We start from the raw sequence: 13160 nt of genomic DNA, 5'->3' as shown, positions 1-13160 counted from the left end.
GATAAATAATAAAATTATTTATTAAATAACAATTTAATAAAAATTAAATAATTTTAAAGGAAAGGGAATATAAAATTAATTTTTATTTAATCTAATTTTTCTTTTGTTGAAATTATAATCTTTTATATACATTGTCATAAAATATTATTGAAATTAAATTCACCTGTGCTTTTTTAACACTTCATCTTATTAGCAGAAAATTTTACATTGCATATCTGTTTACCAGACATTATATTTCTACTAGTTACCATTGTTTTGAACTGTGTGCAATCCTAAAGGGTTAATAACTCTCAGTTTCTTTTGGAGTTATTGGTTCATTTGGTTTTCCTCTCTTCAGAATAAACTTTGATCATGTATGTTTTTCTCAAAGACCATTTATTTCAAATTCTTTCAGATGTCTTAATATAGTGCCTCACAAATTTTATCTATATTTATTTATTTATGGATTTTGCAGTGAATTACTTTTGAGATGTATTGATAAATTCTGCTTTTATTGTTTTTTGATTAATTACATATCTGCTTTGATGTTTGTTGATTTCTCCTTTTTAAATACTTATATGTTCTAATATATTTTAAATCAAATTAATTTTTAATAATTGTATGAATTATACTTCCATTTTCTTTTCTGATCAGATTTTCATTTTTAAAAAGGGTATCTCAATAAAGTGAGAAGTCAATATTTTAGTTTCTTTTCATTTCTACAAATTATCTTATACATATTGACTTGTTTCTAATTAATTGCATACATTTTATCAATATCAAGTTTTTCTCAATATTTCCTGTTCAATGAAACATTTTTTTTTCTCACAATATTCCAGTTAAAGATAAAATGGGAGGGGACTAGGGATGTAGTTCAGTGGTAGAGCACTTGCCTACCATGTCTGAAACCACAAGTTAAATCCCTAGCACTACAGGAAAACAAAAACAAGAACAAACAAATCAATAAAACCCAGAATCTTTTCTGCATAGGAATCTCAGTTCTTATCCTTTCTTGCTTTATAATTTATTTTTATAGAGAAAATAATTATAATTTAAAAAGGAATAACAATGGATATAATGTCTCATTTATGTTTCAGGTACATGCTAATTCCTGGCCCTGATGATCTACTTAATCCTATGAAGTACATTCTAGTTTTATCCCCAGTGTGCAGACGGGGAAACCAGATCAAGAAAGTAGTACAAGATCCATGCACAGTTGCCTGGCTGTTGCCCTTGGGCTTCAGACCTCACAAGTCTAAATGAAGAGTTCACTTTCTTATTTACGTGAGGAGAGGTGTCTTTCCTGTCTACTTCTTACACATCGTTTTAGTCTGCTTTTTCACTGTTGTGACTAAAGCATCTGACCAGAACAACTGTAAGGAGGAAAAGTTTGAGGGCTCACAGTTTCAGAGGTCTTAGTCCATAGAAGGCCGACTCCATTCCTCAGGGCTCAAGGTGAGGTTGAGCCTTGTGGTGGGAGAGGGTGGCAGAAGGAAGCAGCTCACAACAGGAAGTAGAGAGAGACTCCAGTTCCAGATACAAAATACATACCCCATAGCAATGCCCCCAATTAACCACTTCCTCCAGCCATACCCCACCTGTCTCTAGTTACCACTTAGTTAATCCCATCAGGGATTAATGAATGCACTGATTGGGTGAAGACTCTCACAATCCAATCCTTTCTCCTCTGAACCTTCTTGCATTGTCTCACCTGTGAGCTTTTGGAGAACATCTCACATCCAAAGCAGAACACACATGAAACTAGGAAAATGCAGCAGAACTCTTTTCAGAAGATGTTTTGCATTCAAATATCATCACAGGTCGGGGGCTAGGGTTATGGCTCAGCAGTAGAGTGCTCGCCTCGCATGTTCAAGGCCCTGGGTTCGATCCTCAGCACCACATATAAATAAATAAAATAAGGTTATTGTGTCCAGCTACAAAAAAATAATTAAAAAAATCAACATAGGTCAAATGAAGATTCAATTGTCAGGCAATTGTTACGTGCAGTTAAATTCAGTGTTAATACTCTGCCCCACAATGTCACTACTTCTGCGCAATGAGCTGGGATTTCCTATTGCAGCTTCACAAAAGTAATTTACGCATCTGGAGTAAGGCACATTTTCTATAACAGTTGTTTTGTTTAATCATTTTCAGGAGTGGGGGAGAAACATGCCAATAAGCCATTTTTAATATGCTGTTTCTTCAAGTTAGAATTTTTTGAAATCTCACATATGTCTTATATTGTGACAGAACAGGAGAAATTTCACACAGTTTTCATCTATAGATGACCAAAAACAAACCCTTCTCTTTTCTGCCTTTCAACTCTCTCCAATTTAGTATCAAATACCTCTTAAAATTAACTCAGTGACAGTGTGGTCTCCTTTAAAAAGATTTATATATTTAATGACAACGAATGACTGTGATTTATAAATATGTAATCTTTTTTCTTTCTTTCTTTTAAAGATAGTGTTTTTAGAAGAAGCATCTCAACAAGAAAAACTGGCCAAAGAATGGTGCTTCAAGCCGTGTGAAATAAGAGAGCTGAGCCACCAGTGAGTCACCACCGACTTCTCCCTTTCACCGGGTGCCATGGGCTAGGCTCAAATGACATGAAACCTGCCTTGAGAGAAAGGCTTTTTAAATTAATTAATTAGTCATATAATGGGAGAGATGGAAAGGAGGAGTTACACGGAGAATAGGAAGATGGAGGACAGGAACTTTGAGAACCAGAAGTTGCCATTTTCCATCTATTTCTTCTGGGAATTTTTGTTGTAGCACTATCTTCCAAGTCTCGTGGGGGTTTACAGCCTCATGTAAAGAGATACTTAAGCATGACAATAGCAGATTGTCAGGTCTCCTGTCAGGAAGTAAATGGGGGGAGGAGGCAAATGACAGATAAACTATTGGGGAGTAGCATTTGAGATGCAGTCACTCTGACAGCATGGTTAGGGAAGACCAATGCCCAGAAGTGCATTTGAGCTGCAATTTAGGTGATTTTTAATATTTGTATAAGCTGTGTTTCCTGTGGTGGGCCCACTTTCTTCACAGCCTGGTTGCTTTGTTTTATGGAAATGGGAATACTTATTTTAAGCTCAAAAATTGTATCATGTTTCAGACCAACTATGTTTCCAAGGTCAATAAGAATGGTAGCACTTTCATTGTAAAGATGCTTTCAATGCTTAGAAATTGACTTCAGGCTAATGTAGCAAGAAGAACCTAGTGTGAATCTTCATGCTACAGCTTTGCAGCTGTCATCTCAGCTATTAAGCTCATCTCTGCTGCAAGGCCGGAGACTGGGCGACTGTTAATACAGTTTCGTTGCCCTTGCAGTTGCGTTCACATCTCCTCCCTCCTTCCCTTTCCTTCTACTTCTTGGTAACCTGAAAGTATGTGAGGAATAAGCAGGGACATTAATACAGCAACTTCTGCTCTTACTGATTCTTCTGCTTGCTGGATTTTCTTAAGCATCTATTTTGAGAAACAAAGGCTGTCTGCCTTTGTAACAGGGTTTTGTGGAAGGCTAGGAAATGGACAAAGTGGAGGTCTGGGGGAGACAAGAGGATGGGGTGGTGGGGTCTACCTCCCTGTGGATCTTCAAATGCTTTTGTCCCTCTTTATGAGATTGCTTTGGAGTTAAATTCGTTAAAAATTCAGATTCTGAGGCCCCTATAGGCATTACACACAGAGAAGTCGTAAGGCAAGACATAATTTAAATTTCAATGGGAGACTGAAATATCTGAAGAAAAATTATATTTAAAATGCAAAATAACTCATTATCATACACACAAGATACATACGGTAGAATTGCTCCAAGTCATTAAAATATCATAGAAAATAATATCTCTGATATTCTTTTTTAATAGCTTGGTCCTAATAGTGTATCTACAGGTATATCTTGGTACAATGTGGATTTTTATAAAAAGAAAATCACAACTGAAATTGTAAGCCTAAGCAGCACTGGGTAGGAGTGGGTCAAATTGTGATCATAAACCATATATAGGAAAGTTCACAGGGCTGGAATTAGGGTGAGGGGTGTGAAGTGTTTACCTTCATCACAAAATTGAAAGATCATGGGGAGGGCAAACACTTTAGTAATCAAGATAAATAATACTTTAATGCAATCTTTTTAAAAATATAATGAAAATTCATGATGAACAAAATTACAAAATTTCATTTACAAAATAAAGACAAGGTGTTTTTTGATAGCTTGTAACCTTGAGTTTTCTTGCACAATGGAACTGTTCTTTTAGACAGTCCAGGGTTTCCAAACTTGTGGGACCATTGCATCCCCACATCCCTGGCAGGGCAAGTGAATGAGGGTGTTAATGGTATGCAAAGAAATTGGGCAATGCAGGCCTGTAGCTACAGTACTGTGGTTTGATTGTAGATCTTCTGTTAATGTTTTCCATTTGGTTAAAAAATGGGTGGAGGGCTGGGATTGTGGCTCAGTGATAGAGTGCTCGCCTAACACATGTGAGTCACTGGGATGTTCTTATAAGTGTACATATGGGTGTGTATTATTCTTTTTCCTTGGGTTATAAGATATCTTAGCCAACACTACAGGTTTGGAATATGAAGCTGATGGTTTTTATTTTGGTGAAATTGATATGCTTTCCTAGGGGAATTATTGCAGTAATTAAGTAGAAAGAGAAAATCTGAAGAGCAGAGGGAGGAAGGACAGCCATTTCCCCTCCTGTTGTGGCCTTCAACCTCCTCTCTGCTTTGCTTATAACTTGGCTCTTGGTGCTATCATTCAGCTGTCAGTGATGTCATAAGTGCAGAACTGAGTTCCAGTCCTAGCTGGGCCACCGGTTTACAAGTCTGTAAATAAGCTTGCCATTCCCAGCTTCCTTTGTTTTGTCAAATGAGTGGGCAGGCTTGATAATTCACATCTCACAGGCACCTCTCTCACATTTCACACAGGCACGTCGATATCTGTAATAAAGCCCATACTTCAACCTTGACTATGCCAATCTTTGTATTAATGAGCATTTCACAGGGCTTCCTATTTTCTTAAAAGGCTTGTAACTTTTCTGGGTGAAAGTCATACTTTAGATCCAATAAGTTCCTGCTCTTCTGTTGGTTCTAAAGATTGTTATGCCTTGAATTATTCCCTCACTCTTGCATCTCTGCTCTTCATGAACATGGTTTCTGCATTTTCCCCCATCCTGCCCTTCACTACCAAACATTGGTAAAAGGGCTCTCCATCCATTTCATACATTCTCTAACACTAATACTGTCTTCAGCACCTAGGGCAGTAACTAAAACGTGCTAGAGAATCAGTGGGTGAGTATTTTTTAAAAGAAGGACTCTATTCCTCTGAAATTTGGTATCTCCCCCAATCATTGCATGGGGAGTGGTCTCAGGATCTTTCTTGAAGCTACATATCTTTGACCCTTGCTGTTTTTGTCGTGGGTCACTGTCCTGACCCTTTTTGAAACTCCCACTTCATTACTCTTCCTGACACCTCTGTGTCCTGGGTCCCTTTTATCCTGACAACATCTCTGCCAAGATGGATCATGACCTTTTCTCTTCCTCCATCTTCCTCATTAGGTGGAGGCTACTTTTCAAGGTTTCATTTTTTTTTTTTTTTTTTTTACTTTCACAAAAATTTCTGGCCCCACTAACTGATAAAAGAAGCCTCTCAAGTTTGAATCCCATTTTTAACTCACATGATCTCCGCTCCCATATCTCCAATAACTTCTTGGAGTTCATGTGCTCTTGCTCTGTATGTTTTGAGTGTGTCCTCCAAAAATTCATGTGCTGGAAGCCTGGTCTCCAGTGTGGCAATGTTGAGAGCTGGTGGAACTACTAAGAGGTGGGCCTCCTGGGAGGTTTTGGGGTCATGACCTCCCTTGCAATGGATTAATGCTGATCTTGCAAAGTAAGTGAGTTCTTATGAGAGTTGATTTAATAAAGCAAGGCCACCCCATGCAATGCACCCATTCTGTATGCTAGAGCTAATAAAGATCAGGTTCTTTTTCTAATAATTATCCTTTTCCTTTCTATTCCCATTAACACAATCTATTCAGAAACTTCATGCTTGGGAAGCTATAGGACTCTCCCCAAACCCTGCCTACCACCTCCTGTTTCATCATTGCAAACCCTGCCTATCACAATGTGCCAAAGAAAGCAACAACAAAAAGAAACAAATCCCTGTGATCCCTTCTATCTTGGCCAACAGATGTATGATAATTCAGTAAATTGAATACTCAAGACCTTATATTTAAAAAATATTTTTAAAGAAAAAAAATGTATATACTGAAATGCATAGATATCAGGTATAGAATTTGATGTTTTGACAAATATATGTGCCCTTGTAACCAATATGCCAATCAAGATATATAATATTCTTTAAAAAATTTTTTTAAATTCATTTTAATTAGTTATACATGACAGTAGAATGCATTTATGCACTTTGATATATCATACATAGATAGGATATAATTTCATTTTCCTGAGTGTACATGTTGTAGAATCTTATTGATCATGCAGTCACATATATACATACAGTAATAAAGTCTGTTTTGTTGTACTATCTTTCCTATCCCCACATCCCCTCCCCTTCCCTCCTATCACTTCCTTTAACCTAGTTTAAGGTAACACTATTCTTCTCTAGTGCCCCCCACCCCCGCCTTATTGTGAATTACTATCCGCACATTAGAGAAAATATTTGGCCTTTGGTTTTATGGGATTGGCTTATTTTGCTCTTATTCTAGAAAGTTCCCTCAAGCCCGTTGCAAGTCAGTCACTCTCCAACCCCTCATAGGCAGCCACTGTTTGATTTCCATCATATAGTTTACTTTGACCTGTTTTTGAACATCATTTACATAGAATGACTCAATATATCCTATTTTGTGTCTGGATTCTACCATTCAAAATCATGTTTTTGAGATCTTTCTGTATCATTGTAGTTAAGGGTGTTGATTATTTTTTTTTAATGCTGAAGAGTTCCATGGTACTGACTTTGTTTACCCATTTTTCCTATGGTGGTTTTATTTTTGCTGTAGTTTCCAATTTGGGACTAATATGAATAAAACTGCTGCAAACATTCTTGTACAATCTGTTTTGTAAGCTTATCTTTTGTTTTATTTGAGTATATATCTAGAAGTGAAATTGCTCACTAGGACAACTTAATGTTTGAGCAATCTACCTATCTCTCTATTTCCCCCTCCTCACCCTCTCTCTTTCACACACACACACACACACACACATACACACACATACACACACACACACACCACCCCTAAAATCCCCAACTGGATTATATAAGATTATATAAATCTTTGAGGACAAGAAAATGCCTTAAATCTCTTTGGACTCCCCTCAAAGGCTTATCAGAGCTTCTTAAACATACTTGGGAAATACCATTAGATTGAACCATCTCACTGTAGGAAGAAGTTACCCTGCTCTTCCACTTTGTGGTCATGGAAGAAGCAACAGCCCTGAGAAGTGACAAACCCTGAGAGGTCAGTGACTGACACCTGAGAGGAATTAACCCCCCCACCCCCACTGCCCAGAGCTCTGCACACTATAGACTCACTTAATGCTGCCCTCTGGCCTCGATTGAAAGTAATCACTGTTCTCTATTTCCATTGTTAGGGAGTTAACAATTCTGTCACATGGGGTATAGTGGCCAAGAGCAAGGAGGCTTCAGACAAATAAAAGGTTCAAAATTCCGAAGCTGAACCTGAGTCTCTATTCCAAAGCTGAATAGTGTAGGATTACTTTTTTCAATCTTCTTAAATTTCCTGAGCTTACATTTACCCTAGTGTAAATGAGGTTATTATTTTCATACCCCTGGTGTTTGTGGTGAGGTTACATCATCGTCATTACTAACATTTATTGATGCTGTCCATCATCTAGCTTTTGCTCTTACCCACAGGTATTAGTCCTCACAACAATGCTACGTGCTGCTCCTGTCCTCATTTTATGGGAGGCAAAACAGATGCAGGGAAGTTTAAATAACATGTCAGGCATCCCACTGCAGGGTGACCGTGGGGCCTGGCTTCAGATCCAGACAGTCTTGAGAGTAGAATGCACACACCTAACCCTTCTTCTTCTTCTTCTTCTTCTTCTTCTTTTTTTTTTATACCTAGCCTGTCTCCCACAAATGCCATCATGCACCCACAATGCTGTGTCCAGTTCCCAGTGCATATACATATGCAGGAAATACTAACTGCTGTCACCACTGCCATCTTCATCACCATTTCCAGCTCTCCTTTTAAAATAAGACCTTTAGAGTGACTCCTGGATCCTTTGTCTTCCATCTGAGTATATCTATGCATTCGATTTGGAAATGAGATTCTTTGCAATGTCAAGTTTTAAGTTCAAATTCCTTATGTGATTTGACATTTGGTTAGAGTGGTAGCAGTGGTACTGCGTATCAACTTTTAACAGGTATCTGTTTGGTAAGTTTAGACACTTAATAGACACCAGTGAACTAAATTAGCTCTTTAGCAGAGCTTTGAGTGTCTGCCGGCACTGGGCTGCCTTCATTCTGCAGATAGCTTCTGAAAACTCTTCATATCTTTCCAAGACTTTCTAGTATAATAATGAGTAGAAATGTGAAAAGTAATTGGTGGATGAGGGTAACAGCAGCAATAAACAGAAACATCTAGGGAATGATAGTCACAGTCCCCTCTTCACTTAGCCATTCAGATCAATGACCCACTCAAACTTCTGTCTTCTAAATTCACCTGTCCCTAGCCAGCCCCAGTCTGCTGCTTCCTTTCAGAACTCAGCCCCTTGAGGTTATGGCCAAGGACAAGATTCCTTGCAGCCCGCCAAGATCAAGATGACATTGCACCTAAAATTGCAGCCAATATTTCTCATCTTCAGTCACCTTCAGTGACTTCTGTGTATTCCTCAATATGGCTCTAGAAGTTTCACAGATCTCCTCTCCTTTCTTAGCTCTCTGCCTTACAACTAAGAGTTGTGAGAACTAAATAGTTGAATTAGGTCATAACTTCCCTCCTTTTTTGTGCTACGACTGCTTTGCTTCTGCTCAGCGCTGTGCTTTCCCTTCCCTTGGTGATTTCTGGTTACCCTCGTACCTGTCCTTTCAACTTAGAGCTCTATATCTCTCAACAGAGCCTGATTCCCATTTCCTGACAATGCACAGTTGTCAGATTGCATCAGCCATAAACCCGTGTAGGATGAACAATTAAATCATTGTCAAGACAATATGTGATTTTGAAGATATGCAAAATGAATAAAGATGTTATTAAATGCCTTTCCTGTCATCTTAATTTCCAGTGAGTTCTTCATGCCTGGGCTAGTGGATACACACATTCATGCCCCTCAGTATTTCTTTGCTGGAAGTAATGTAGACCTGCCACTTCTGGAGTGGCTGACCAACTACACATTTCCTGTGGAGCGGAGATTCCAGAGCATGGATTTTGCTGAAGAAGTCTACACCAGAGTTGTCGTAAGTATCCTGTGTGTGAGTATTGTATTACGCTTGGTTGGTTATAGAAATATCCTTTCCAAGCCAGATTTAAAGTTATAAAGTTTAGGCAGTTAAGGCTTTGATGGACTATAGCATTTTTTTAAAAAAAGTTTTTCCATAATCCAGGGAGTTTGTGACCACCTCCTCTACACAGCTGGACTGTGGCAAGAAGAGAGTTTGAATCTAAGTCTCCAAATCCTCAATCTGGTGGACTTTTCATTACTCTCTTTTATGCCTCATATTTTACATTACCAAATTTAGGTTTAAATGCTTATTTGTATTCCCTTATTCTTGCCAATTCATAATGCTGTTCTCAGGATCATATGGAATAGTTGTGTGACCTTTGGAAAGTTCTGTGACTCACTTTCCCCATCTGTAAATAATAGTGATAGTATCTACCTCATAGGATTGTTATGATAAATCAGCAAGTTAATATTTGTGAGATTCTTAAAATAGTACATGGTAAGAGCTCTATGTGTCTGTTCAAAAAAATACCCAAAGAAATTTGAAATTAAAATTTTAAATTACCTTTAGAAGAATATCATGCATTTTGGTAGGCTTAAAAGGAGGGAAAATAGGATGCTGCCACGTTGAAAGACCCGCAAGGATGTGACTTGAGCATTAGCACCACTAGAGGGAACTCTGGGGCTATTTAGTCAATGAGCTTTGTCTCGTGCCAATCACATATGGAAAACTCTGAAAATGTCCTTCCTTCCACAATTTCAAGCAGTTCAGCTCCTTTCTTTCTATCCAACCCTGTGCCCAGAACCAGACCACACTGAGCAACCAGAAACAGCTTCCGCAGCAGAGAAGTAGAACTTCAGGTGTATTTTCTTCTTCCACCACTTCCTGCTGTTCAGCACACTTGGTCTGTACACCACTGTTTGTTGGACTCATTGATAGTTTTCCACCTAAGGTGTCGATTGCGTGGTAGTGACAGTATTATATGCCTTCCACAGTGACTGGCCTAGCCACCCTACCAGTTCCCCTGGTCTTGCATCATCCCAGCCTTAAAGAGCAGAAGCAAGTGGTAACATTTATACACTTGACTCGCTTAATTATAAATCCAGTGTAATTGTGGGTCTCACATAGTTAGCCTGCATCTATGTAACACCAGGATAACTGGGAAGAAGTTGCTGGAACATTGTCTTAATGAGTTGTGTTAACCACACCAAGTCTTTATTCTCAAAATTTATTTATACCTCATTGTTCTAAAACAGTTTTGAGATAGCTTGAAATTGCACGGTATACAGCAAAAGAAAATGAGTCATCAAATCTCAGTGAAGAAAAAAAAAGTGGAAAAATAAAATAAAGTCACAAAGTCAATGTATACCATGGGAGTGTGGGATTGGATACACTCTTTAGAGTTTGTCAAAAATTAGGTTTTAAATGTCTAGTACCTGATCCGGAGAACTAAATCATCCATGAAATTTACCTTCTGCGTGTGACTTAAAAATATCACATTTGTTAAAATAAAGCATGTCCATTCCTTACAATGAAATTTAAGAAAATAAATCCCCAAATACCTTAATGTGGATAGTTTCTGTGTTGTCAAAATATGTACTATAAAGTAGCTATGGAATCAAAAGGCCCAGCTGTATCAAACTATTCTGTTAGAGGGATGGGTATCAAGGACTATATATCCTTCAGGCAATGATTTGCAAATATTAGTTCTTACATCAGAGATTTAAGTATTTGATGTTAGTGAGTACAAAATAGGCTTAATTCCTGATGCATGTATACATATATATTTCAGATTGTGAATAGGCTCACATATTAACAACTGGATGAGCTGAGAGTAAGGTTGACATCTGTTTAAGAATGTTGAGATTTGCTCATTAGAACTTGTCGCTTGGCTTAAGCTTTCCTGTGGCAATGCAAAGGAGTATAAAAGAAGTTCTCATGAGTAAAACCAATAATTCTACTCTTTTTCTTCTCTCCCCCAGAAACAGTCATAGATCTACATCAGCCAATTTGCTCCATAAGTTATGCCAGTAGTGACAATCTTCAAATAAAGTATATGTTAGCAAATGTCTCCTAAAATTAAGAAAAAACTCTTAGTAAGCCAAACCTAAAAATAATATTTCCCTTTCAGTACTGCAAACTGAATGAGAGGTTACAATTTCAAATGGGGCTGAAATGAACTAAAATGACAAGAAAGTTCAGGAATCAGCCTATTTTACAGTTAGAGGACAAAGAGAATAAGATCTTTCTTTGGTCAATGAACTGAGACAAACTAGCTGAAACTGTTCTTCTCATAATACAATCAACATACTTGCTCTATGGGGTCTTCATCAATTGGGCAGATGCATAAGGGAGGAATTCAACCAGTTCCAAAGAAATATGAAGTCACTATAGTACAGGGTGAAAAAAAGTGGGAATCACCCCCTGCCGCCACCTTTTAAAAGGCCATTGCTACTGGCCTTGAAGCTCATAGTCATCTTGAGTTTGGAATTGCTTTTCAGCTCATAAAACTTAGTCGCAAAATTCTTTTCGTCAAGAATTGGAAGCCGAAGAAAGGCTGGGAAACATAGCCCATAATTTGATGTTGTTCCTGACAGATTTCTTTAAACATGGAAAAATTACAAAATAGTCATTGATAGTTCTCTATAAAGCTTGTGAAAAGCTAGGGTGGAATTGGGACCTGGGAAGGCCAAACACAGAACTGATGAAGAAGGAAAGTAGCTGCATTTAAGATAGCTTGGCCCCTCATTGTTACACAAAATTACATATAAGAGTTTGTGAGGGGAAAGGGGGAAAAAAAAACAAGGGAGAGAATTAAACAACAGCAGATGGGGTAGAGAGGGAAGATGAGAGGGAAGGGGAGGGGGGATAGTAGGGGATAGGAAAGGTAGCAGAATACAACAGTCATTAATATGGTATTATGTAAAAATGTGGATGTGTAACCGATGTGATTCTGCAACTTGTATTTGGGGTAAAAAATGGGAGTTCATAACCCACTTGAATCAAATGTATGGAAGATGATATGTCATGAGCTTTGTAATGTTTTGAACAACCAATTAAAAAAAAAAAAAGATAGCTTGGCTAGTGAGATTTTAAGCTAAACTCTTATTTTCTTTTTTGTTACATAAGTAATAACTGTGTGGCCTGTTTATTAAATGAGCTGAGCTCAGTGGGAACAAACATGGGTAGCTTTAAGGTTCTCTCGCTCTTTCCCTTCCTCCCTTCCTCCTTCTTTCCATTCATCTGTCCTTCCTCCCTTCTCTTTGGGCTATCTCTGTCCTGTCCCTTGACTCTAGTTTGGGAATATTCCTGAACTTTCTAGTCTTTTTAGTTCATTCTAGTCCAATATGAAACTACAATTTCTCATCCAGGCCTGACCCCAAGACAGTGTCTGTATAATGTTTCCATTGCTAGCTAGAATTTGGTGGTTTTTATTTTTACTCTTCAGTTTTTATTTAACTACTTTATTGAAGTAGGATGGACATACAATTTGACATACAAAAACTGTACATAATTAATATACAATATAACTTGATGAACACACAATACAACCATGAATCCATTATAGTCAAGATCATAAACACAGATATCATCACCTCCAAAAGTTGTTTCCCTTCCCTTTTTTTTTCTTTTGTGGTAAAAACTTTTAATATAATTAAATATATTATATATATAATATAATTTTAATATAATTGATATATAATAGCCAATTTTGAAATATACAATAGCATAGTATTGCTAACTGCAGCCACTGTTCTGTACATTA

At 37.6% G+C, this 13160-nt stretch overlaps 1 protein-coding gene across 1 annotated transcript in view; it reads left to right on the top strand.

The window, feature by feature from the left end:
• Positions 1 to 13160, top strand: part of Gda (guanine deaminase) — a 94273-nt gene that overhangs the window by 48582 nt on the left and 32531 nt on the right. Inside the window, exons 2-3 of the mRNA XM_027940113.3 lie at positions 2443 to 2531; positions 9238 to 9409. Of these exons, the coding sequence (XP_027795914.2) occupies positions 2443 to 2531; positions 9238 to 9409 (261 nt within the window). The remainder of the gene's footprint in view (positions 1 to 2442; positions 2532 to 9237; positions 9410 to 13160) is intronic.

Source organism: Marmota flaviventris, chromosome 13 (genome assembly GCF_047511675.1).
Source record: "Marmota flaviventris isolate mMarFla1 chromosome 13, mMarFla1.hap1, whole genome shotgun sequence".
NCBI classification, from domain to species: Eukaryota; Metazoa; Chordata; class Mammalia; order Rodentia; family Sciuridae; genus Marmota; species Marmota flaviventris.
Note: the sequence above shows the minus strand (reverse complement) of the source record. Positions and strands in the feature narration are given on the sequence as shown.